Here is a 26,558-nt window from a genome sequence, read left to right on the forward strand (position 1 = left end):
CGAATTAGTTGATCAAAATTGCGTTTTCGAAAAAACTGCGCACTCAGAGGATATGACATACCCAAAGGATAAATTTGAAACCTTTTTAAGAAACTGGAGCATCGGGTATAACATTCCGCATCGAGCTTTGAAGCCTTTACTTAAGAAACTAAGTGAACACCATCTACAGTTCTACTGTAAAATGTAAGGGCTCATCGTTTTACAGTTACGTGCTTCAATTTTTCATAAGCAGTAACAGATCTCACATTTCCAGAAACCGGTTTATTTTTTACTTTTTTTCTTATGCTTTTAATCAATCAACCTAGGGGTAAGACACTCTTGATATATTGCAAAATATTTCCAATATTCAATATTAAAAAATATTTACCGTTCCATTTTCGGGCATTCCTCTATCTATATCATAGCTCATTGCCGTTACATCAAGCGCTACATTATCGTTGGAGAATGTCAACTGACAGATAAACGATAAATATCAAAATATATCAACCAATATTGTGTAATATTATCGAAATATTTGTCATGAAAACAAGAAATTAAAAAGTGTCAATTAGAGTTTAGATCACTAAGTTTCTGTTGAACGCACTCACGTCCGTCTCAGTGAAAACGAACAATTTCATTCTAATAATTTTCAAACTTATCAATAACAATTTCTGCAATCATCATGCCATCCAAATCCTTGCTCTGGTCGCCCATTTCTGAACCTCCTCCAGTATTGTCTCCAATCTCCTCTAAGTATTTTATATCTACGTTCTGATCGCATGGTTGTGTATCTGCTTCATTATTGCCTTTTATTTCCTCTAAGTTTTCCATAGGGAAAAGTGAAGCGTCGGGAAGCGTTCTACGCTATTTTCTGGCTGCCGGTTGTCTCTGATTCTTGTCTTCCAACCGCTGCTTCGAATTTCTTAGGCATTGTTTGAAGAACCTATTGCACTCATCCTTAGTAAAATCCTCATCTGCATTACGAACAACCTCATAAAAAAGGTTTATGTATCTTTCATATTTAGAAAACGCAATTTTCGGCAATAAATTCTGGTTATCGTCAAACGATTTACTAATACCAGTCCAAGAACAACGACGGAGGAATTTTTGATCAACGAAATGATCGATTATTTGCAGACATACAGTAATTCCTTTATTATTGAAACGGTTTTTGCCGTGAATTTGTTCCGTCGAACGAATAACATTTTTAATAAATACTTCGTTCTTGCATTGCTCCTCGTAGTTCTCTAAATCAGCTAAGCATTTTACTGGGGTCAGTACCAACGCTTGCAATTGGTCATGTTCCTGTATAGTTCGTTTTCCATCTGCTATCGTTGATAGAGAATCAAGTTTTGCATTTGCTTGCGCGAGCAAGAGTAAACACTTTTCTTGTTGTTTTGCCATGTCGTCAAGTTTGTTTTCAATCATCTCCACCTTGTTCAACAGCTCGATCGATGATATGGATCCAATGTCTTTGGATTCAATAAAGGATCCTGCGAAAGAACTATAACCGCTTCCTGCAGAAAAAATGTCTCTAAACCCAAGTTTAAGTTATTTATACATTCTTGTCACCTGAAGTAATTGAGTTGAGCTGCTCCTCCGTTTCAAAAACGTCGTTTGTACAACTCGTACGTTTGCTCTCATGAATTTGTGCAAATAGTTTTGCTGCTTGTGTCTGCTTGTGACCTCCGGATATTTGGTTGAGTTGTTTGGACTGCAGAGGACTACGTTGCTTTTTGGAGATTGGAGTTTCAATGGCATTCATTTCTTCAGTGCTGAGTCTACTTTTAGCATTTTTAGACAGTGTTGGTAACAACAGCCGATTTTTGACCAGCTTGCTGATCACTTTTTTATGTCGTCGCATTTCTACAAAGAATAAATTTGAGCATTTACAACAGCAAACATGTGTAAAAGTATTACCGGTATTATATTTGGCTTGGCTCGCGTACACAAAACTGAAATAAAAAACCTTAAACACACGATAGACAGAAAAAACGATGCGCTTCAATGTGAACTGAGCTCCTTCATTGCACGGCACAAACGCATTACACATATTCGAGTGCTGTATTGCTCTTATATGATGGCATCCCACAATGAACTGTCATGTGAAGACATCGTTTCAATGGAGCTGTTGCCAGAAGATCAGGGCCGGCGTCACATTATTTTCCCGAGTGGGTAGTAAGCAATGGAGGGGGATAATTCCGTGTGGGTAAGTACCCACAGAGACATTTTTCGAATGGGTACTACTACCCACATGAACCGCCGGCGCTGCAGAAGATGTTGCATAGCTTCTATGGATCAGAGGATTAGCGCACACGGTATTGATCTTTCTGTCGCCAGTAGTTCTTGGTTCGAGTCCCAATGCGATTAAAACAGAGTAACAAGATAGAAAAAGAAACCAGAACGGAAATATTGCAGACTCTTAAGAAGGCAACATTGCAACATAGTATCGTCGACATATACACCTACATAGTAAAAATTACAATTATCAATATGAGAGCGTAGCAATATTTTACGATATGTACTATCTTTAAATCATTTTTTTTTTGTTTTTGCACAAGGCAATAAAACTGCACAAAAACCCTAAATATACACATTTTGAAGTTTATATACAGCGTGTGCTTTAAGTTCACCGAATTATTAGCCTATTAATGGCATATGCACCAATACTGTTTTGGTAATTGCTAGTAAAATGTCAGCAGTTATAACTTTAATTTGAATTTAGTGGGGCCTTTTTTGGATTTAATATTGCATTAATTGAACATATATAACCATATTACTTTATTTAAAACAACTTATAGAGCACTATATAGCAGAAATAATGCATATATATACAGCTTCATGGTTACTTGGGTATGGTATAACTATGTACAATTACAGCAATTTTTAAGGCTTTTTTAATGTTTTGTTAATGTTATTTTTTTTCGGGTAGGCATTACTAACGTAAAGTACTGGAATCATTCAAACGATGATTTTATTGGAAATTTGTTCGAAGTGTTATGTATGTTAGTCCGTGGTAATAATGTCTTGCACTACACTGAAAAAACTGCGCACGTTCCATCCAAGTGTTTCATCAATTGGATATGAAAATGAGTCTGCATTGTTATTTGTAGAATTTTTTTCATCGAATTCAATAATTTTTCACTTTCGTTTCAAGTTGTCGCACACATCAACTTACATTCATGAGCCGCACTTCATTTGCGTATGATTCCAACATCCCTTCAAGTGGATTGCACTTGAATCTGCCCCACTGTTTCATCACAGTGATTATCATGTGCGAAACACTTTCAGATGATTTGTTTTGTTTTTATATGTCAAATGAAGTGCCGTTTGTGCTGAAAAGTAGAAAGATGGCGACAGATGTAATGTCAGCGAGTGTCATACGACTTAGAAGTTCGACGATTTTCCGGACTAAATCTGTAAATTTTTGCAAGGTAAGTGATTTATGTCACGTAAAAGAATCGAATTCTAATCTTATTTCGTCCTTCCAGCACAAGATCATAGAGATTCTGATGAAAACATCTTTACGCTAAAGGCAAGTATTTGTTAACTAAAACATCAATTATTTAAATTAAATTAATTTAATTCTTTGTTTGCTTTACAGGCTTCTTCAACAGAAAAGGATAGTTGTTATTTTGTGATAAATTTTTATAGTAAAGTTCCAATTTTATAAATAAAACAAAAGTTGCATTATATGCAATCATTTCCATGTAAAACTGTTTTCATTTTAATATCGAATAAAAATCATTCGAAGCTCGATAACATTCTTTTGAGATTCAAAATCTAAACACTTTATGTTCATATGTCATAACACGAGAGTTGAAAGTGTTTTCCTTTTGAAAATGAGGTGTTGCACGATAAATAATTCTAAAGTGTTTCGCATATGAATTCTATATGTTTTGGCCAATAGGGCGAATTCAAGTGCAACACACTTTGTAATATCGTGTCGATTTCTTTCAGTGTATGCATTGAGTATTATGAAATATGGAAAATATAACATAGTTATTGATCAAAGAGAAAGTAAAGAAAAAGAGTCTCTCAATGTTAGATAGGTACTTTTGAAAAATTACGCGAGAAATGTCTGTATAAAATCTGTAGGCCTATGCGTGTCTGTATCGCAACACAGAAAGTCTGTATCATGCAGGGGCCTATAAACGTCAACATTCTGCCTACCAATCATAAATTCATCACGGCGGTAATATTTCATTTCAAATGCTTACAAAACTTATCTTATTCATTGAAAGTGCACATTGTACTGAAAACAAATGTTGAGCTCTTGTATTTTCGCATCTAAAACGCCATTTACACGTGAATAAGTCTACCGACAAAATGGGACGTTTACTCTATTTCACTTGTTTTAGGGCAAACCAACCAAAAAGTGGGTACCAGAAACGCTGGTACCAGAATCAATGAGTGGTAGATGGAAAATGTATGGAGTTTGACAGCCACAAGAACCCCCTGGTATCATGATGTATAAAGACATGGTGTAACGATATGTCAAAAGCAGAATCGGCCATATTGGGAAAAAAATGCCAGCGAGTATGTTTGTTTATAAACGACCAGGGCAATAAAATTCTCGCATCTCATAATATATCATTTGGATGCATTTAAATCAGAAATATGGCAATGCTACATACCTTGCTACCAATATTCATCAATTTAAGAAACAATTTACAACTAAAAACACCTGAATTTGCGGTATTCAATTGCCTAGTTAGTAAGGATGTAACAACAAACACGAAAAAGTTATTCGCTGTTGCATAGTGATGCTTCGTCTCCAACCCTCCAAAGTGAAAAAACGCTTCCTCTCCCCGCGCCTCCTTTTTGGTCAAACCGTTGCACCATGTTCTACTCATCATGGTCTGTATAATACAGATTTGTCTGTATATCTGGCATCTCTGTTTCGGGTCTCTAATAAATGACGTCTTTTCATAGCCCTGGTGTTGACAGTTGAAATGATCGATAATCCCTAATAATCCCAAATAACGATATAAAATCAAAAAAATTTATGATTGAAATTTCAATAAATTTATTTTTTATTTAGCCCTGGTATTTAGCAAGTAATTAAAAATGTCTGAAAGAAAAAAAGCTCTTTTTATTTGCTTAGGTAAGTCGTTGAAAAATTGGTTGTATTTTTTTCCATAATAACATATTATTCAGGAAATATTTGCAGATCACCAATTGCCGAAGCAGTCTTTCTAAAAAAAATAAGTGACGCCGGAATAGGCGATCAATGGGAAGTAGATAGTGCAGCAATCGGTGCTTGGCACGTGGGTAAACAGCCTGATAGTCGTGCACTCAACACTATGAAAGAGCATAATTTGTCATACAACAACCGTGCGCGACAAATAACAAAATCAGACTTTAATTACTATGATTATATATTTGGAATGGACACGGAAAATATGTCGGATCTTAAGCGCTTGACACCAAGTGGTTCTAATGCTAAACAGCTTATGTTAGGAGATTTTGATCCAGAGTCACCTGGTAAAATTATACGTGATCCGTACTATGACGACGGAGCGGCTGGCTTTGAACAATGTTATATACAGTGCGTACGTTGTTGTGCAGCATTTCTTAACAAAGTGCAGAACAACGAGTTTTAAGACCAACTTTATTATTTTATTCCATCGATAGTATAGGAATGTCAACCCTGTTAGAACCGATTCGTTCATCGATATTGTAAAAAAATGCACTGGGTTCGAATCAAGGTATACTTCCAGATAGGATTAATCTGAGAGGATGGATGGATGTTTGTTTATCGTTCGATTATTCTAATAAAAGCAACCGGGTAACAGTATAAATAACAGCTTGCATGCAGAAAAATGTAGCCAAAAACGTTGCTTCCGAACCACGTAGGAGCTCTTTATACAGACTTTAGCAAGGCATTTGATCGCATAGAATAGACATACCTCTACTACTCTTCAAATTGAAAAAAAAGGGCTTGAGTTAGAACGCCTGAAGTGGCTAAATATCCGTCAAAATATAGTGAAATTAGGACAAAATATTATGCTTATTGCTTTGACTACTGGATTTTCAGCTCCCTTCAAGCACAGTTGGAACTAGCGAACCTATACATTAGAGAAATGACAAAACACTCACCGTTAAGGCAACTGTCAATATCAAAACGGGCGAGCTGTATGAATTTGCATTGCCGTTATCCGTTTTGATGTTGACAGTTGCCTTAACGGTGAGTGTCTTGTCATTTCTCTAATGTATAGGTTCGCTAGTTGGAACCGTGCACGTGCGGCAGCACTGCCGCACACGAATGAAAGCAAGCTGTCAAACAATATGGTGAGTGATGGTAACTCCGGGAACAGTGTAGTACCTTCGCGAAAACTAGAGATCCTCAGAGGGAGAGATAAGCGATGAAAAAAACCGCTGATTTGGCAACTAGGTTTAACATATCAGAGGTGCCAGATCTCTTCTCAAAGCGCAATGTTGACTAACTTTTTAATTCGGCTCGTATAGCTGATGGTGACGGTGGAAGTCCTGGGGAATAATAAAGTGCATCACAAAAACCGTGAAAGTGTTAAATTTTATGTTTATGTTTAATTTTATATACTTTCATCATTCGTTGTTTTGCTTTCGTCTCGATTAGACGCAAATTGTTCATCTCCGTTTGAGTTTGCAAAATAACAATACACGAGTTATCGTACGGGTGTTTTTTTGTCGATTATTTCTTGTGCTGCGCGATAACAATAGCCGGTAGTTTATCGGCAGAAACATCTTCTGCACACTGGTAGGGGCAGGCTACCCCGCCAGTGATCCGATACGCAGCTGATATATCAGCAAGAATAATTCTCCCGCACCGCTGTTACCCCGCTAGCAGCACGGACCACCATACGATCGAGCGAGTGGAAGTCAACTACAAGTGGCATCTACAAGGTCGCGTGTAGGATACGGCCACTGTGTCACAACACGAAGCTGGATCGTCATTGTTTGTTCTGCGGAGACGCTCGATTAATCCTACTATCAGCCGTGAGGTCGTGACTTAGACGTTCGGTGAAGTATTCACTTTAGAATTTTTATCATTATTATTAATAGTATTATTATTGTTATTATTATAATTATTATTACTATTATTATTATTATTATTATTACTATTATTATTATTATTATTATTATTATTATTATTATTACTATTGTTATTAGTATTAGTATTACTGCCTTTTTTTTAATTTTGATCCATTGTAGTTTGAAAAATTGTTTTTAAAATTTAATAGCAACTATTTGACCCCCCCCCACATTCGAATATTTATCGTTTGTGTGCGGTAGAGCGTAACGCTCCCGCAAAATGGACGACATGCAGGTGCAACTATTCCTGGATGTGGAAACAACTGGGGAAGAGATTGAGATCTCCCCCATCAATTCCCCTCTACCTTCCCCGCTACCTAGCCCCGTACCAAGGGTACCGGCAACACGGGTGAAAGCTTACCCAGATGCTTCGAAAGGTCCGTTCGTAGTTTACTTCAGGCCCATAAAGAAGCCTCTAAATATAATTCAAATCGGCAAGGACCTGGCAAAACAGTTTTCGGACGTAACCGAAATTACAAAGGTTAGACCGAACAAACTGCGAGTTGTTGTGAGTAGCTTGAAGCAAGCAAACGCAATTGCTAGCTACGAGCTCTTCACGAGAGAGTACCGCGTGTACATCCCTGCCAAGGACGTGGAGATCGACGGTGTGGTTACCGAAGGAAGCCTCACGGTCGATGACATTTTGCGTCACGGGGTTGGCTGCTTCAAAAACCCCCTGATTCAAGATGTAAAGATACTGGATGTCAAGCAATTGCATTCAGTATCCATCGAAGAAGGGAAGAAGAAATTCTTCCCTTCGGATTCCTTCCGTGTAACATTCGCCGGATCCGCACTGCCGAACTACATCTCTTTGGACAGGGTTCGTCTGCCTGTACGCCTGTTCGTACCGCGGGTCATGCATTGCCAAAACTGCAAGCAGTTAGGTCATACAGCCACCTACTGCTGCAACAAGGCACGCTGCAGCAAGTGCGGAGGCAATCATGCTGAGACCGCTTGCAGTGAGGATACTGAAAAGTGTCTTTACTGCGAGGGAACTCGGCATGACCTTTCGGCGTGTCCCGCGTACAAACAGCGCGAGGAAAAAATAAAGCGTTCCCTCAAGGAACGATCAAAGCGCTCTTTCGCAGAAATGCTGAAGAGTGCTGAGCCACCCTCGACAGGAAACATCTTTTCCTTTTTGCCAACCGATGAGGGTACATCTGACGATCCCGTCGAAGGGTGTTCTTATGCCATGCCAGAAGGATCTAGGAAGAGGAGAATGATCAACTCTCCTAATCTTTCTCGCAAAGGTCGCAAGATAACCCCTAGCGGAATGACCAATAAGCCAACACAAAAAGGAAGCGGTGAAGAAAAACCGAAGCAAGTACCTCCCGGTTTTAATTTTAAATCAAACCAGGAGTACCCACCGCTTCCTGGGGCACCAAAAACCCCTCGGGCACCCATTTCTCGATCAGAAGATAAAATAGAAACAGGGTTCATAAAATTTTCTGATATTGTGGACTGGATATTTAAAACATTCAACATACCAGATCCCCTACAAAATATTCTTCTTGCCCTTCTTCCTACAGTGAAAACCTTTTTGATGCAACTAGCAGCAACTTGGCCCCTCATTTCAGCTATCATATCTTTCGATGACTAATACGGCGAAAGAGGTTAGGAATTTTATCACTGTATTACAGTGGAATTGCAGAAGTATCATCCCCAAATTCGATCTATTTTCTCATTTAATAAATAAATACAATTGTGACGCATTTGCGCTCTGTGAAACCTTTCTCAATTCAAACGATCAACTCAATTTCCACGATTTTAACATTATTCGTCGAGATCGAGACTCACACGGTGGAGGGGTACTTTTAGGGATTAAAAAGTGCTATTCCTTCTTCCGAATCGACCTCCCCTCGATCTCGAATATTGAAGTCGTTGCCATTCAAACGAATATGGATGGAAAAGACCTATGCCTTGTTTCGTTATATATGCCTCCATCCGCGCGGATTGAACAGAAGCATCTCACTGATATAGCAGAGTTGCTTCCCGCGCCTTTTTTGATATTGGGAGATTTTAATTCTCACTGTTCGCTATGGGGGTCGCTGTACGACGACAACCGATCTTCTTTAATCTGTAACTTGATCGACGACTTCAATATGACAGTTTTGAATACTGGGGAAGCGACACGTGTACCTAATCCTCCAGCACGTGAAAGCGTGCTTGACCTATCCCTCTGCTCGACATCACTAGCGCTAGATTGCCGGTGGAAAGTAATCAACGATCCCCACGGTAGTGATCATCTTCCAATCGTTATATCAATTGCTAATGGTTCAACTCCCCCGAACCCAATCAATATTTCCTACGACCTTACACGTAATATTGATTGGAAGTGTTATGAGTCTATTATAGCGCAATCTATCGAGACTCACGAGGAACTTCCTCCGGAGGAAGAATACGCGTTCTTAGCTGGCTTGATAATCGACGCCGCGACTCAAGCTCAGACGAAACCGATACCCGGGGTAACGATTAGACAGCGCCCTCCCAACAAATGGTGGGACAAAGAGTGCTCTGAGCTGTACGCGCGAAGGTCCGCGGCGTATAAGGACTACCGGGAGTACGGCACTGTCAACCTGCTTCGAAAGTACGAGGCACTGGGCAGGCAGGTGAAGAGCTTAGTAAAGGCGAAAAAACGCGGGTACTGGCGGCGGTTCGTAAACGCGTTGTCCAGGGAAACAGCGATGAGCACTCTTTGGGATACCGCCAGGCGCATGCGGAACCGTGACGTTTCGAATGAAAGCGAGGAGTATTCAGATCGCTGGATACTCGATTTTGCCAAAAAGGTCTGTCCAGACTCTGTACCGGAACAGAAAACCTTTCGCGACGCGTTATTAGTAACTACGGAAGAGCCTCCATTTTCGATGTTGGAATTTTCAATGGCTCTCCTGTCGTGCAACAATAAGGCTCCAGGGTTAGATAGAATAAAATTCAACCTGTTGAAGAACCTACCCGACTCTGCAAAAAGACGCTTGTTGAATTTATTCAACAAGTTTCTTGAGCTAAATATTGTTCCGCATGACTGGAGGGAGGTAAAAGTCATTGCTATTCGGAAACCCGGGAAACCTGCCTCTGATCACAATTCATATAGGCCGATTGCGATGCTCTCTTGCCTCCGGAAATTAATGGAGAAAATGATCCTCTTACGGTTAGACAAATGGGTCGAAACAAACGGGCTACTTTCAGTTACTCAATTTGGCTTTCGCCGGGGCAAAGGGACGAACGATTGCCTAGCGTTGCTTTCTACTGAAATTCAACTAGCCTTTGCTCGAAAAGAGCAAATGGCTTCTGCGTTCATGGATATTAGGGGGGCTTTTGACTCTGTCTCTGTAGAAGTTTTAAGCGCGAAACTTCATTCGCAGGGACTTTCACCATATTTGAATAACTTTTTGCTCAATTTGTTGTCAGAAAAGCATATGTATTTCTCACATGGCGATTCGACAACTTCCCGAATTAGTTACATGGGCCTCCCCCAGGGCTCATGTTTAAGTCCTCTCTTATATAATTTTTACGTCAATGACATCGATGAATGTCTTGCAAATTCATGCACGCTAAGGCAACTTGCAGACGATAGCGTTGTATCCATTACTGGTGGCAAGGCTAGCGACCTGCAAGGACCATTGCAAGATACCTTAGACAATTTGTCTGAATGGGCTCTTAAGCTGGGTATCGAATTCTCTCCGGAGAAAACTGAGCTGGTCGTTTTTTCTAGGAAGCATAACCCAGCTCAGCTGCAGCTCCTACTAACGGGTAAAACGATCTCTCAGGTTTTAGTCGCTAAATATCTCGGGGTCTGGTTCGACTCCAAATGCACCTGGGCTTGTCATATTAGATATCTGACACAAAATGCCAACAGAGGATTAATTTTTTTCGTACGATTACCGGAACTTGGTGGGGTGCTCACCCAGGAGACCTTCTAAGGTTATACCAAACAACGATATTGTCAGTTCTTGAGTACGGCTGTTTCTGCTTTCGCTCCGCCGCGAACACGCACATTATAAAATTAGAGAGAATACAATATCGTTGTTTGCGTATTGCCTTGGGTTGCATGCAGTCGACCCATACGATGAGTCTTGAAGTGCTAGCGGGTATTCTTCCGTTGAAACATCGTTTTTGGAATCTCTCTTACCGGTTGCTAATTCGATGCACAGTTATGAACCCATTAGTAATTGAAAATTTCGAGAGGTTGGTCGACCTTCAATCTCAATCCAGATTTATGACTTTATATTTTGACTATATGGCTCAAGATATTAATCCTTCTTCATACGATTCCTCCAATGTCGCACTTTTAGCTACTTCTAATAATGCTATATTCTTCGACACCACCATGAAACAAGACATTTCTGGTATCCCGGATCAATTGCGACCCCAAGAGATCCCTAAGATTTTTTCCAATAAGTTTAAACATGTTAGTTATGATAAAAGCTTTTACACTGACGGATCTAATCTAGATGAGTCCACTGGCTTCGGTGTTTTCCACGAAAATTTTACCGCCTCCTACAAACTCGATGCTCCTGCTTCCGTGTACGTCGCAGAACTTGCTGCTATTCAGTACTCTCTTGGAATCATCGAAACCCTACCCATAGACCACTACTTCATCTTCACAGATAGTCTCAGTGCCATTGAGGCTCTGCGATCAATGAAGCCTGTGAAGCACACCCCGTATTTCCTGGGGAAAATACGGCGGTTTTTAAGTGCTTTAACAGATAAAAATTACCGGGTTACCTTAGCGTGGGTCCCTTCTCATTGCTCGATTCCGGGTAACGAAAAGGCTGACTCTTTAGCTAAGGTGGGTGCTATTGACGGCGATATTTATGAAAGACCAATTGCTTATGATGAATTTTATAGCATTTTGCGTCAGAGAACACTCAACAGTTGGCAATCATCATGGAACTCAGATGAACTGGGACGGTGGCTACATTCCATTTTTCCTAAGGTATCGACGAAAGCATGGTTCAAGGGGTTGGATGTAGGTCGGGACTTCATTCGCGTGATGTCCAGACTTATGTCCAATCACTATACGTTAAACACGCATCTCTTTCGTATAGGGCTTGTAGACAGTAATCACTGCGTTTGTGGCGATGGCTACCATGACATCGAGCATGTTGTTTGGTCGTGTACCGAATACTGTGGTGTTAGGTCTGAGCTTATAGATTCCCTTCGGGCCCGAGGAAAACAACCGAACGTACCCGTTAGAGACATTCTGGGAAGCGGTGATCTCCAGTACATGACACAGCTATACGTGTTCATAAAACACGCTGGTATTAAAATATGAAACTCTTCTATCTATTTGTTAGATTACCATTCCCGCTACACGCTGAAAGAAGATGATACACTAAGCTGGAGACACCCAAACGAAGACTCGGCATCTTCATGTTCACGCAGACACCTCAGTCCAAACTGCTCAAATAGAACATCACTGCTTAGCCATGTACAAATAAATAAATCGTATAACTCAATATAGTTGAAATCAAAATTGTAACTCCCCTTCTCACCTTAAATCCCCACTAGCTCGTAGTCGGCCGCGAGAATAAAGAAAAGGCCTCCCTCTTTTCCCTGCTAATTTAGAATTTAAAAAAAATGTACTTGGCTCAGTTAAACATAAATTGTATCGTGCCGTGTCAAATAAACTATTTAAAACTAAAAAAATATACTTTCATCATTATTTTGTAAACCATACAAAGGGTTTGTGAACCACCAGTTCAAAATCAGTGTGATGAAACAGCTTTGGAGTATACTCAATTCATTGTTTAGCAAAAGAACATGAAAAACGTGTAAAAATAAATATATTCTTTATTGAACCTTATTGCAATACCTCTCAATGTGTCACCTTTCTTGTTCGTTTGGCTCGGATTTTGACATGTTCGTTTGACTCACAACACTCTCTTCGCATATCTCTCCCTCTGAGTAACGGTGCCGAATCTGTATATACAGATATACAGATTTTCGTCGAAAAGTACAGATTTACAGATTTTTCGAAATTGACATCAATTTTTATGAACACTCCAAATTTTATTAAGCAAATTGAACATATTTTCAACTCCTCACACGTTTTAAGCTAAAATTTTTGTTCATGTACCATAAAAACTTAAAAAATACAAAGTTCTTTATGTTCAAACAATACAGATTTTTTTTACAGATATTTTTGTTCCAGATACAGATGCTCAAATTTTTTCAAGGGAAAACAGATTTAAATGTGGCAACCCTGATTGCTAGTGTTAACTCTACACAGGAAAATAAAAATACCCAAATATGCGTATTATCGACGTAAATCAGCCCTTATGTGCGGGAAGGTACTTTTAGGCAGAGTCTATGTATATATAGAGTCACGCAAAGAGAAAATCTATCTTTTCGGCAACACAGTTTTTGTGCCGTTTGTTGCCAAGAACTACACGGAAAACAAAATCTACCCAACCGGTGGGTACAAACTACCTGAAATGATGTAAACATTATACAACTTACGTTTTGGGTAATTTTGCAATGCGAACGCTGAGTCATTTCAACTTGATAGATTTTAAACATGCTCTTACTCAATGGCGGTGTTTTGATAAAAAGCCAACGTTGAGTAGTTTGAACCCAACATTGGATGAAAAATCAAACTGGTTGAAAAATTGAAAACCCGAGTGATGAGATAGATTTCGTGAAAGTGGCATATATTAGTGAAAATTGGTAGTTTTGGCACTGAGTTGATGATTTCAAGTGACGAACGATTTATGTGCATCTGTTTGTTATGAATAGCCGTCAATTAAAAACAAGATTAACAATGAATTGTGAGAATGGAGCTGAAGCGGAGGCGCTAACAGGAAAATTGATGAAGCCAGTGATCCCAAATTGGAAGGTACTTGAAAAAATATTGAGACAGATTTTATAGATTGTTTTTCAATTATTTTCTATTTCCAAATAATGTTAAATCAATCGAATGAAACTACCCAAGATAAAGTATAAAAAAGGGAACTCAACGTTGAGTATTTTTGACGTAATATTACACTGAGTGCTATACACCTACTATTTAATTAATCTACAATTACTCAAAATTGGCTTCCTGCACGGAACGACTCCGTTGAGTGAAATCGACATGAATTTGGGTACTTTCCGTTTTTCGTGTATCCAGCTTTTTACGCGCCATAATGGCGGACGCTATAATGCAAAGTTCGTAATAAATTACCCACCCTTTTGACAACTCTGCTTACGTCAGTTTGAAGTCTCCATACAATTTATCAAAAGAAAAATATATCTGGCAACATTTGTGTTGCCAATTTCTCAGAAATCGCAAATTTGACGTAAGCAGAGAGGTTCGCATATTACGAACACGCATTATAGCGACCGCCATTATGGTGCGTAAAGAGCTAGATACAGCTCTGTTTCTCACCATGCATAAGCGAATATCATTTTTGAAATTCTTCACAAGGTACACAGTTTTGAAAGATTACACCGGTGATACTTTGTTGAATTTAACTGAACCAGTGTACAGGTTTGATGTTGGATTAAAATGTGTTCCGAAAGAATTTTGTCAGGTGATGTGTTATTTAAATTTCAGTGCAGAAGTTTTTTCATCGTAAATAGAACGATGTTTGGTTTTGTCAATAAATCCAGTATACTCAGGTAGACCTGTGCGCCGACCATATCACCGGCGGCGGCGGCGTAGAAAGCATTTTACCTCGGCGGCACGCCGTTAGCTTTTATCAGCGGCGGCGGCGGCGGCGTGTATCGGCGTGACACTTATTACCACTTATAAAATATTGCGCATAATGTGTGCTTTTGTACTCTCATTTTCGAGTTTTTTAATTGAACGTTCATAAATAAAAATGTATGCGTCAGAGTTGTAAGAATGTCAAAAATAGAAATAAAATTGGTAAGATATCAAGTAAACAAACAATTGAATAACCAGAAAATAATAAACCAAGCAGGGAAAGTACAAACAAGTGTAAATCCCAAAAAAATCATCAACGAGCCCACAACAAAAAATTACATGGAATACTGTTCCTAGAGACTTTCAATTTAGGAAAAAGATAGATAATTTTTTTGATATGTTGATTTCGATTAACCGTATACCTTTGGGGAAATTCGATAAATCTTACGTTAGAGAGTCGTTTTTGACTTTCATATATTTTGTTTGGTTACCCATGGAATAACTGAAAAAATGGGAAATTCTTTTCAATCGAATAGAGTTCTTCGGTAAACACCACAGTTTCTTCATTTTCTATTGCGACTTTTGGGATAAAACTGACCAGAGGTGAAGCATTAAATCCTCCTCGGGTAATTGTGATTGTGACGCGGTGTTGGTACTCCTACGAGGTTTCGTTAAGACTCCTCCCTCTTGACAAAATAAGTCTTTCTTATAATAAAACTGTTCTGAGGAATATTAATCCTCTCCAGGGAATTGTAATTGGCGGTATGGGCACGAGGAACGAGGTGTAGTCTCACTCCTGGGAATTGTAATTTGGCAATATTGGTAGAATAGTAAGAGGCTCGTTATAGTAAAGCAGTAAGCTTGAAACGAAAGGATAAACTCTCTCACACAAGCACGGATATAAATGAAAAGCGTACATTCACTGCCAATAATATGAAGTGCGGAGTACACAAAACACCTGGCCAATGTCACAATAGATCAAATGTCTCTGGTCGCAGTGATGAGTCCGCACAGAGGAAAAAAAAAAATTAACGAGAAATCAGCAAAAAATATAGTCGTGCTTGAAAATGTTGACGAAAAAACTATCTACAAAAATGTCTGTTTCAACGCAATATGATCAACTATTTAATTTGCGCAAAATTTTCAGTGAATTCCCGCATTTTGATCTCCAAAAAAAACTTTGTATTCCTAAAGAAAATTACCAAATAATTAATGAAAAAACACTAGTCATTTTTCATAAATTTTTTGAACATTTTAAGACTGCTCATACGTTTGCATAAAAATAAAAAATACATTTGCATAAAAATAAAAAATAAATGTTATGATAACTGAAACAATTTTCTCGAAGCAAACTGACGAGCAAATCACTAATAATGACATTGATATTTTTGATTTCATTCGATTAAAAAGTCTGAATATTTATTGTCAAATATTGTATCAAATTTCCACAAATTAAATTAATTTACACTTAGGTACATTCGTAAATACACGCTCAGGAGAGGGAAAATACTTAACGAAGTGTTACACTGCGTGAGGCCACCATGCAAAATTGCATTACGTAGGGGTGAAGGGGTATTAAGAATTTCCAAATTCCGCATTACCTAATACCTATACGAGTGTTCCCTTATCGGCTGTGATTTGCGGTATTTCTATAACCAGGAAAAATCCAGCATACACAATCACTATCGGCGCGGTAAAGATTTTCTCGGCGGCGCACCAAAAATTTATTCGGCGGCGCGCCGAGTCCAAATCATCGGCGGCGGCGGCGTGCGTAAAAGTGTCGGCGGCGGCGGCGCGGCGTGGCGGCGCACAGGACTACTCAGGGCAATGGCAACATCCTATCTCTTTCTATGTTGAATGAGTGAAGAGTATTCCCGACTAAAGTGAAAAGTATTTAGAAGTTTTGCTGGGCGCCTGCCTCGGGGCTTTATTTTTAAATAAAGCCCCGATATGTTGGCTACTGTCAAACGTGTAGAGTTTAGATAGGGCTGCCATCCCCTTGAGTATACTAAGAACATGTCAAAAATAACAATGTTGCCAAAAAGTTGGGGTGAATAATATTTTGCAGTGCTGCAAGAACGTAAATTTCCAAACTCAAAAAAATATTCAACATTCATGCATTTTCAACTTTTCAAAAAATAATAGTAAATTTAATACTCATAGAAAAAAATTGATTTTAGCGCAATTAATCTTTGAATGCAGAGTACTTCGAAGAAAAAATATAAAAACAGGGGGTAAGGTCCGACGGGAAACGTCTATTCCAGCCATTTTAGTATTTTGCAGTAGCCGTGTACTACTCACAGCCACTAGCATTACGGGTGAAACCAGCTCGAGATGACCGGTACTATTTTGTCTTTCCTCCTTTCAGCTGCTAGCACCTAGCGCCCGTATGTAATTAATGCGGTTTTGGAATCAAAATGATGGGGCGAAAGAAAAACTTTCTTGAAAGCTGCGCCGGCCGCTGTCGTAGAATTAACACCAACAAAAACATGCATATTTGCAAGGTTTTTTCCGCTAGCAGCAGCAGTTTGTAAGACAGAAAATTCAATTAGCCGCTTCTATTACAAAACTTCGAGGTACCAAAAGGTACCATCTGCCGATTATTCTTGTTTACTGATTAGTTCGTCCAGAATTCCAGCCATTTTAGTATTTTGCAGTAGCCATGTACTACTAACAGCCACTAGCATTACGGGTGAAACCAGCTCGAGATGACCGGTACTATTTTGTCTTTCCTCCTCTCAGCTGCTAACACCTAGCGTCCGTATGTAATTGTGAGGTGTATACTGAGCTTGCTATAATTCAACAACACTGCTTATGTATGTCAGTTTGCTAAACGCAACTGGCAGCACTGCATGACACGATCAAATGTCAAACCCACCCCAATCGTTTAGCCGTCTTCGTCATTGTATCGCGAAGCTTCGAAAAGGTAAGTCATAATCAGTAGAGGCACCACGTCCTTACGCCAAGTGATTCCCGCCGCTTTATTACAAGATGGCCGATGCTCCAAGCACGAGTTCTTGTATTTTCACATTGGCGATCCTGCCAGGAGGGTTTTTAAATAACGGATATTTTAGAATAGAGGCATGCAATCACTTGGCATGAGGATTGTTGGCATAGGGCGAGTAAAGGAAACCGCCTGCAGGAAGATTTCCCAACTGAAGTGGAAAGTGTAAAGAAAACACAACTCGTAAAGAAAACGAAAAAAAATGAACGAATATTTCGTTGCATCCTGGAGTGTGTAATGCAAACCACGCAGTTATGAAAAGTCGATTTTGTTTTCCGTAAAGAAAACGGATTAATGACGAATCAGTCTTGACTGGAGTGTGTAAGGAAAACACAGAACAAAATGTATGGTACGTAAAGAAAACGGCCAATCACACGAACAGTTTTCTGATAATCATGAGTGTGTAGTGAAAACCACTCGAATTTAAAATAAACTGGGGTTAATTCAAATGCTTTAATTGAACCGAAGCAATCAAAAGTAACCGATCTTGTCGTTTGGAAATCGCTGCTCAAACCCTGAATAGGCGTGTAATGAAAACCGTCTACGTCAACGATGACTTAAAAAAACATACATAGAGAATACTCAAACGGTTTCCTTATGTTTAATGTTACAGGTCCTAATTAAAGAGCAAGAAAGTAGGCATCATGGCATCAGAAGGTAGATATGTGCGAATTCAACCGTTGAGTAATGGTAGTAGCGAAGATGATGAGACCGAAACTAACGAATATCCAGAAGCTGGAAGATACGTTAGGGCTCCTATGCGCCATGACGCTGATATCGAGTCTGAGGAACGCATAGGGGAAAAGCAGACGGAACCTCAATATGCCCATTACGACGTTGCAGTCGATCCAAACTGGGAGAATGAAATTCTGAAGAGACGTATCGCTGATTTACAGAAAATAGTCAACGAAATTTCCGGTGCTGGCTCCAATGTGGGGAGAAATGCTCGAATCCAGGACACGGATGATGCAGAACAAAGCGGGAGCAGTTTCCAGAACCCCAATTTGTCACAGCCAGGTAAAAATGGTCAGCCTATTCGATTTGATCAAATGAAGCCTTTTCCCAAGAATGTGGCGGCAAACAATATGTGGGAAGAGTGGACCAAATACATCAAACTCTTCGAAATCGCGACATCACTGGCCGGTATTACAGCTCCTGTACAGCTAACAAATTTACTTTTCCTCTCGGTGGGTGAAGAGATGCAGGGCATTATTCGGGCCAACAAGCTAAAACCGAGTGTGAACCACGAGAGCTGTTATACTGTCTTCAGGAATAATATTGAGGAGCATTTTCGTTCATTAACTGACGCCACCTCAGAGTATGAGGCTTTCTCCAGTATGAAGCAAGGAGAGAAGGAGACGGTGGTCTGTTTCCATGCTAGACTCATGGAGAAGGTGCGATTATGCCGCTTCAACCCAAGCGACCAAGACAGGTTTGTGCGCAGTCAGTTGATAAAAGGCATGGTCAACCGGAAGTTGGCAGACTCAGCAAGAACATTGGATTATACAACGGTGGTCATCGTGCAAGCTGGAACACGAGACGAAGCACACCAACGGGAAAATTCTCATGTGACTACGGACGACACAATGGTCAATCAGGTACGCGGTCGTGCGGTCAAACGAGGAAGTGGATTCGATCACGCTGGAAGCTCCCAAAACAAACAACCTCGCATCGATAGGCAGCCCACTGGTAACCGAGAGCTTTGTTCGAGGTGCAACAGATGGGCACACAGATTCCGGCCCTGTCCTGCGCTGAAACAGAAGTGCCACGAGTGTCAGAAGTTCGGTCATTACGCGGTAGTCTGCAGAAACAAACGTGTTAATACCATGGAACAGAACAGCTTTCGCCGTGATACGAAACCAGAAGTTAGAGAAGTAGAGGTAACATAAATTCAAAGAAATTTTATGTAAATAAAATTTATTATCCAACTAAACTTTCGTAACGAGCAAAAATTGAATTTCCTTTTTTTCATTTTCCTATTCTGCCAGCTTAATGCATTGACACTTAACGATGTGTTGGTTCAGTGCCATCTTGGATCGTCGAGCCCCATTCAATTTCTGATTGACTCAGGAGCCGATGTTAACGTTATTGGAGGACGGGACTGGGATAGATTAGAAAAAGAGTATGTTTCCGGAACGGCGAAGTTGGTACCGATTGAAATAATTACTGCCATAGGGCTACGTGCGTACGCTTCTGATGCTCCAATGAAAGTGGATTGGGCCTTTAAAGCGGAAATACAAGTTTCGGAATCGACTAATTCTGTTGCGGCCAATTTCCTCGTAGTTAAAAATGGAAAACGATCTTTGCTCGGTAGGACGACGGCAAGTGAACTGAAATTACTGCACGTCGGACTGCAAGTAAACGACTGCGAAATTACGCAAGACAAAATCTTTCCGACAATGCCCGGCGTTAAGGTGAAATTCAGCATAGACAAAACCGTCCCTCCCACTCGAAACGCCTACTACAATATCCCAGCTGCTTATCGCGAAGGTGCCCGACGTCGATTGTTGGAAATGGAAAAAACTGGAATCATCGAAAGAGTCTCCAAGGCACCGGAGTGGATCAGTGGTATGTCTGCGGTGGCGAAAGGAAAAGATGATTTTAGACTTGTGGTAAACATGAGAGCTCCTAATAGAGCAATTGAACGTGAGTATTTCCGTTTACCTCTGATGGACGAAATGAAGATAAAACTTCATGGAGCTAAATATTTTACCAAACTGGATTTAAAGAGTGCGTACTATCACCTTGAATTAAGCGAAGAATCAAGAGGCTTGACGACATTTTTGGCAGAGAATGGCATGTTTAGGTTCACTCGACTTATGTTCGGTGTGAATTGTGCGCCTGAAATTTTTCAGCGCGAAATGTGCCGAATCCTTGAGGACGTCGAAAACGAAGTAATTTATATAGACGACGTACTGCTGTTTGCAGAAAGTCTAGAAGAATTACACAAGACTGTCGCTAAAGTGCTCGAGATTCTGAGAGCAAACAACCTAACGCTTAATACCAGCAAATGTGTGTACGACAAAACTCAGATCTCGTTCCTAGGTCACACGCTAGACGAAGACGGATTCCATATAGAGGAGGCCAAGATTAGTGCGATACGGAAATTCCGAAGACCTGCTACAGCCTCAGAGTTGCGAAGCTTTTTGGGATTAGCGTCATATGTCAGCCCTTACATTCGGAATTTTGCAAACATTTCCAATCCCCTATGGTCGATTGCTGGATCAAAGCAGTGGGACTGGCGTAAGCTACAAGAACAAGCATTTGAAGAACTCAAGAAGCAAATAATACGCTGCACCGTTACCTTGGGCTACTTCTCTGAACATGAGGACACTGTACTTTACACGGACGCCTCTCCGAACGCTTTAGGAGCAGTGTTAACTCAGGAAAGTCCTGGTAAAGATCCACGTATAATTTGCTTTGCATCGAAGGCGTTAACAGCAACGGAGAAGAGGTATGCTCAAAATCAACGAGAGGCTTTGGGTGCAGTATGGGCCGTTGAGCACTTTTCTTACTTTTTGTTGGGGAGACATTTCAAACTCCGTACCGATGCAACAGGTGTAGCCTTCATCTTCAACCGCTTTCGGGAAAACACTAAGCGAGCGTTGACTAGAGCAGATGGTTGGGCCTTAAGACTGAGTCCATACGACTACACCATCGAATATATCAAAGGTGGAGAGAACATAGCGGACCCATCTTCTCGATTGTATCAAGGAGACGATCAACCATTCGACGAGTCATCGAGCCCTTGGGAGATATGTCATATTGAAGCGAACATGGTTTCATTCTTAACTAAGAATGAAATCAAAGCCGTTACTACAGCTGATGAGACTCTTCAACAGGTTCTAGCAGCAATTGACTCTGGCGAATGGCCAAGACACTTGAAGAGATTCCAGGCTGTGTCGGGAGATTTGTCAGTAAAGGATGGTTTGTTGATTAAATGTGGTTGTATTGTGATACCTGAACGATTGCGTTCAAAAACCTTAGAAGTAGCTCACAATGGACACCCTTCGGCAGCAAAGATGAAAAGTATTCTCCGTGAACGTGTCTGGTGGCCAGGAATGGCTACAGACGCTGTGGAATGGGTGGATTCGTGTCAGATGTGTGCTGTGAATGGGAGACCAGAGAAACCAACCCCCATGCTTCGAACCATGGCTCCGAAGACAGTTTGGGAGACAATAGCAGTTGACTTTAATGGCCCTTATGCAAGGTTTGGAGGAATTTTAATTCTGGTCATAATCGACTACAGATCAAGGTATGCGATTGCGAGACCGGTGAAATCGACTTCATTTGAAAACACGAGTAAGATCTTAAACGACGTCTTCAATAAAGAAGGTTTCCCTGATTCCATCAAGTCGGATAACGGTCCCCCCTTCAATGGCGAGGAATACAAGGTCTATTGTGATGAACGGGGTATTCATCCAGTATTTTCCACACCATTCTTTCCTCAACAGAATGGGTTGGTGGAAAATTTTATGAAGGTAGTGAACCAAGCCATGTCTACTGCAACATCAACTGGAACTAGCTACACTGATGAGGTACAAGCAGCTGTGAATGCCCACAACTCCGCCGCACATACAGTTACTAAGATGGCCCCAGAGGAGGTTATGTATGGAAGGAAAATACGTCGCGGATTACCGATGTTGAATCGTGAGAAGGTCGAAATTGATGAACAGCTGTTAAAAAAAAGAGATGCCAATGCAAAGCTACACTCAAAGACCCATGAAGATGCTCGACGGGGTGCCAGACCATGCCAAGTTCGACCCGGAGATGCCGTGATAGTTGAACGTCAATCTAAGGCGAAGGGAGAGACAAGATTCGATCCAAAACGACACACAGTGATGCAGGAAAACAACGGCAGCCTAATCTTGGGTGATGAGGACGGCCAACTGGTGCGTCGACACGTTACTCAAACTAAGCTAGTACATCGTTGGAGAGATGTGAAGCATAGGTCAGCAGCAGAAAGTATCAATCGAGGCACACGCGAACCCACGGAAGTAAAAGAAACGTTGCGTCCCGTAAGGGAAAAAAGAACACCGGGCATTTGTCCAACTATGTGAGGCAAACAGAAGCAGACATTTTAATCGAAAGCCACGAATGTAAGGGCATTCGGCGAAATAAATAGTCGTTACTCTGGCGTTTTCCCCCGATTTACAATATACTCACGAATTTATTCCTTCTTATTTGTTTTATCCATCGCTGAAGAAAAATCTAGATATTTCTCTTTTGCTTAGAACTAAGAAAATTTAACCTAAAAATACAAACAGGAAATAGGGTTAAACACGAGAAGAGGATACTTACCGCGATTTCGCTTTTATGATACTAGACACGTATCATAAAAGCGAAATCGTAGGGGACCTGAGTTTACTGGGAATGACACACCCGAGAACCAGCCGCCATGTCGACCAAACTTCGTTGGTTCATTACATTATCGTTGTTCCAACCAGCAGATGAAATTTCCTTTTTCTCCTTATTGAACAATTTCGTCTCTCCCGGAGGATTCCAGCATTCCGAGGACTCTTGACAATGAGATGAGGCTAGTCAGCAGGATGCTACTTCTCTGGGACTTTCAATGGAAAAGAGAGTCGCGTTTCGGGCCGGAAAAAACATACCAGCTTGGTCCTCACACTCGCTATTTTCTCCTCTCAAAAAAATGATTAGTCACAAGTCACCAGAGATGCCAGATATACAGACAAATCTGTATTATACAGACTTTCTGTGTTGCGATACAGACACGCATAAGCCTACAGATTTTATACAGACATTTAGTATAATACAGATATTACACAGATATCTGATATTCTACATAATGGTTTTACCAGTATACACAAAAAAACGAACACAAAAACCAAAAGTTACTGTAGCCGTTGCTGGAAAAAGTGAACTAGGAACTGAACACTTTGCTGAACATATTAATCTTGCGTTTTTTGAGAGTGAAATCATGACAACGGGAATCGATTCAGGCTATCGGGGTTTTTATCGGCCCCGTGGGCACTAATCTGCCTGTTTCGCCCCCAGTAACAAACAGCTGATTGTCTCGATCGATTGCCATGCAGGTTATATTGGTGAAAAGACCGTTTGTTCTATTCGGAGCAATATCCAACGTTGAAGAATTGCTTAAAATGTCCCAAACCTTGAAGGTACTATTTTTATAACCGCGAGACTTCTGCCATCATGTATCAGTTTAGCTACATTACGACGAACGACGATTTTTATCACGGGAAAGACTCTTACTTCTATGTGTTACTTAGATTTAAAAGATAAATTAGTTATCGATTAATCGACCAACTATGATAGACTCGAAAAAGAACAATCAAAACAAGCAATAAAACAAAACAATCTGACAGGTCGACAAATAATTAGGTATCAATGTATCGGTAACTTTTTTTCGCAGCGGTATACAGACTTATACAGACATTTTCATGGATTATACAGACTTGCCAAAAAAAAGTCTGGCATCTCTGCAAGTCACCGAGGCAACGTATAAAACAGAAAATCTATCTGTCAAGAGTGTACACGATTGGAAACGACTACCCAAAATGTACGTAAAAATGGCGAACGCCATCTGACAGAATATTTTGGAAGTTTTCTTTTCTCGAGTAAGTTTATGCATAGATCTAGACGCAATATTGAAACGGGTCAAAACGATTAAATAAAATCATCCAATACGAGCTAATTCTCAATGTTGTTGGGTATATTGCGAAAGTAAATACTGATGAAAAAATTAATTTGGTTGAATGGTGACGAGCGAGCAAAGGAATAGATCATAGAATTGAAGTCTTCTATGCTCCCTGCAACTATGTGTGTATGGTAAAAACTATCAAAGGAGAGAAGTTCTTGGATGTTGTAGATGATTTGAGAAAGATAGCCATAATGAACCTTGTTGAAAATATGGCGATTTTTTTTCTTTTTTTTTGAGAAGGGGGAGAATGTGAGGTGTATACTGAGCTTGCTATAATTCAACAACACTGCTTATGTATGTCAGTTTGCTAAACGCAACTGGCAGCACTGCATGACACGATCAAATGTCAAACCCACCCCAATCGTTTAGCCGTCTTCGTCATTGTATCGCGAAGCTTCGAAAAGGTAAGTCATAATCAGTAGAGGCACCACGTCCTTACGCCAAGTGATTCCCGCCGCTTCATTACAAGATGGCCGATGCTCCAAGCACGAGTTCTTGCATTTTCACAGTAATCGGTACGGTTTAGTAATGAAACTGATGAGGTGAAATGTTCGAACGGTACCTTTTATATCAAGGCTTCGTCAGTTAGTTAGAAATAAGGAGGAGCTTAGTAGAAAATAGAATGACAAGGAAAGTAAATTTTTCTTGAAAGCTGCGCCGGCCGCTGTCATAAAATTAACACCAACAAAAACATGCATATTTGCAAGGCTTTTTCCGCTAGTAGCAGCATGTTGTAAAACAGAAAATTCAATTTGCCGCTTCTATCACGAAATTTCGAGGCACCAAAAGGTGCCAGTTGCCGATTATTCCTGTTTACTGGTTAGTCCGTCCAGAATTCCAGCCATTTTAGTATTTAGCAGTAGCCTGGTACTACTAACAGCCACCCGCATTACGGGTGAAACCGGCACGAGATGACCGGTACTATTTTGTCTTTCCTCTTTTTTTATCTGCCAACACCTAGCGTCCGTATGTAATAGGTACGGTTTAGTAATGAAACTGGTGGGGTGAAATGTTCGAACGGTACCTTTTATATAAAGGCTTCGTCAGTTAGTTAGAAAGAAGTAGGGGCTTAGTAGAACATGGTATGACAGGGAACGTAAATAAGCATCGGAAACAGAAAACGACAACAACAATAACAACAAAGTCAGATCGATTGTATCCGTTGTCGACTGTGCTTGGGAAGAGAGGTAATGATTGGCTGCGCGGTATGATTTAGACAATCGATATTCATTACCAATTTTTCAATAGTGTATCTCGAACAATAGTTTGTTTTTGTTACATAAATTTAACCGTGAAATAATTTCTGATCGATTGATGCCAAAACCTCGAAAACCTGATTATAAATGACTGAAAAATAAGCGCTCAAAACCTGACCACTTTTCCCTGGTTTTCCCTTGAACCCTATAGTTGAAGTTTGGACGACTGTCACTGAAAGTGACTGTCAAGTTTGCCTTAGTAAATGGAAAGTATTGTGATTAAGCAATAGCAAAATGCGAAAAAAGAAATGAAACTAGAATATAACAAAAAAAAAAAACATTGAATTTCAAAAATCTTCACGATATTTTATTTTTTAAATGGTTACAAAAATCATTACGCTATAGATCTACTTTCTATTGTCTCTGATCTTTTGCTTCTGGTTAATTTTTAATTTTGTTTTTCCTTACTGTTGACAACTGGATGAGATCACATACATAAGATTATACGTGATGATATTCTGAGTTACTACGGCTGTTGGTGATACATGAAATTCTGAACGGACATTATGTAGCCTGTTTGGAGTGAGCGTAATCAATCGACATATTATCCGGTGTCTCACTGAGCCACAAACTTATACACAGGTCCCGGTAACTTTTAGTGCTTATTCTCCGACGCGAAGCATAAATCATCGTGATTAAAGTGGAACTGCAAAACATTTTTTTTTATTCGGATTGATATTTTCAGAACGCCAAATCTACGCTACAAAAGCCTGTATTACACTCTTTGACCGAGCGTCAAATATTTGTCACTTTTTGACAGATAAAAATTTGGTCAAATATAATTGTTTGTCACTCTCCAATTTTAACATGGGGCAAACACGGGCAAACAACAACCATGATGTCAAATAAATTTGACCATTATGTCAGAAGGTCAAATATTTGACCATTAGACCATTTTATTAAAAATTCCTCCGGTAATTCACAAAACTC

General features: G+C 40.0%; 4 protein-coding genes across 8 annotated transcripts in view; 2 read left to right on the forward strand and 2 right to left on the reverse strand.

Moving 5' to 3' along the window:
- Window positions 1–26,558, reverse strand: part of LOC129718488 (uncharacterized protein K02A2.6-like) — a 333,122-nt gene that overhangs the window by 288,929 nt on the left and 17,635 nt on the right. For 3 of the 4 annotated variants that reach the window (XR_008726922.1, XR_008726921.1, XM_055669304.1), the window contains one exon: window positions 25,909–26,274. The exons of the other annotated variant lie outside the window; for it this stretch is intronic. Coding sequence is in view for 1 of the 3 variants with exons in the window: in XM_055669304.1 (XP_055525279.1) it covers window positions 26,264–26,274 (11 nt within the window). In the remaining 2 variants the exon portion in view is untranslated. Of the gene's footprint in view, window positions 1–25,908; window positions 26,275–26,558 lie in introns of those variants that run through there. 4 annotated transcript variants of the gene reach the window in all.
- LOC129718490 (spastin) overlaps window positions 1–26,558 on the forward strand; it is a 249,214-nt gene that overhangs the window by 116,058 nt on the left and 106,598 nt on the right. The gene's annotated exons all lie outside the window — the stretch shown is intronic.
- On the reverse strand, window positions 697–2,063 carry LOC129718493 (uncharacterized). The gene is made up of 3 exons (XM_055669317.1): window positions 1,900–2,063; window positions 1,552–1,845; window positions 697–1,496 (listed from the first exon to the last, which is right to left on the reverse strand). The coding sequence occupies exons 1-3, from the start codon at window positions 2,030–2,032 to the stop codon at window positions 844–846; spliced, it is 1,080 nt and encodes a 359-aa protein (XP_055525292.1). The 5' UTR covers window positions 2,033–2,063; the 3' UTR covers window positions 697–843.
- On the forward strand, window positions 4,901–5,986 carry LOC129718496 (low molecular weight phosphotyrosine protein phosphatase 1-like). The gene is made up of 2 exons (XM_055669321.1): window positions 4,901–5,086; window positions 5,140–5,986. Exons 1-2 carry the CDS (start codon window positions 5,050–5,052, stop codon window positions 5,583–5,585), a joined length of 483 nt encoding a protein of 160 aa, XP_055525296.1. The 5' UTR covers window positions 4,901–5,049; the 3' UTR covers window positions 5,586–5,986.

This window comes from Wyeomyia smithii, chromosome 1 (genome assembly GCF_029784165.1).
Source record: "Wyeomyia smithii strain HCP4-BCI-WySm-NY-G18 chromosome 1, ASM2978416v1, whole genome shotgun sequence".
NCBI classification, from domain to species: Eukaryota; Metazoa; Arthropoda; class Insecta; order Diptera; family Culicidae; genus Wyeomyia; species Wyeomyia smithii.

What these genes read in the sequence shown, in the direction of transcription:
- LOC129718496 (XM_055669321.1), top strand. Translation starts at nt 5,050, where the DNA reads ATGTCTGAAAGAAAAAAAGCTCTTTTTATTTGCTTAG. An exon ending in AGCTCTTTTTATTTGCTTAG is followed by an intron (nt 5,087 to 5,139) that starts GTAAGTCGTTGA and finishes CATATTATTCAG; the next exon opens with GAAATATTTGCAGATCACCA.
- LOC129718493 (XM_055669317.1), bottom strand. Translation starts at nt 2,032, where the DNA reads ATGTGTAATGCGTTTGTGCCGTGCAATGAAGGAGCTCAGTTCACATTG. An exon ending in CCAAGCCAAATATAATACCG is followed by an intron (nt 1,846 to 1,899) that starts GTAATACTTTTA and finishes TATTCTTTGTAG; the next exon opens with AAATGCGACGACATAAAAAA. An exon ending in GCTCAACTCAATTACTTCAG is followed by an intron (nt 1,497 to 1,551) that starts GTGACAAGAATG and finishes TTTTTTCTGCAG; the next exon opens with GAAGCGGTTATAGTTCTTTC.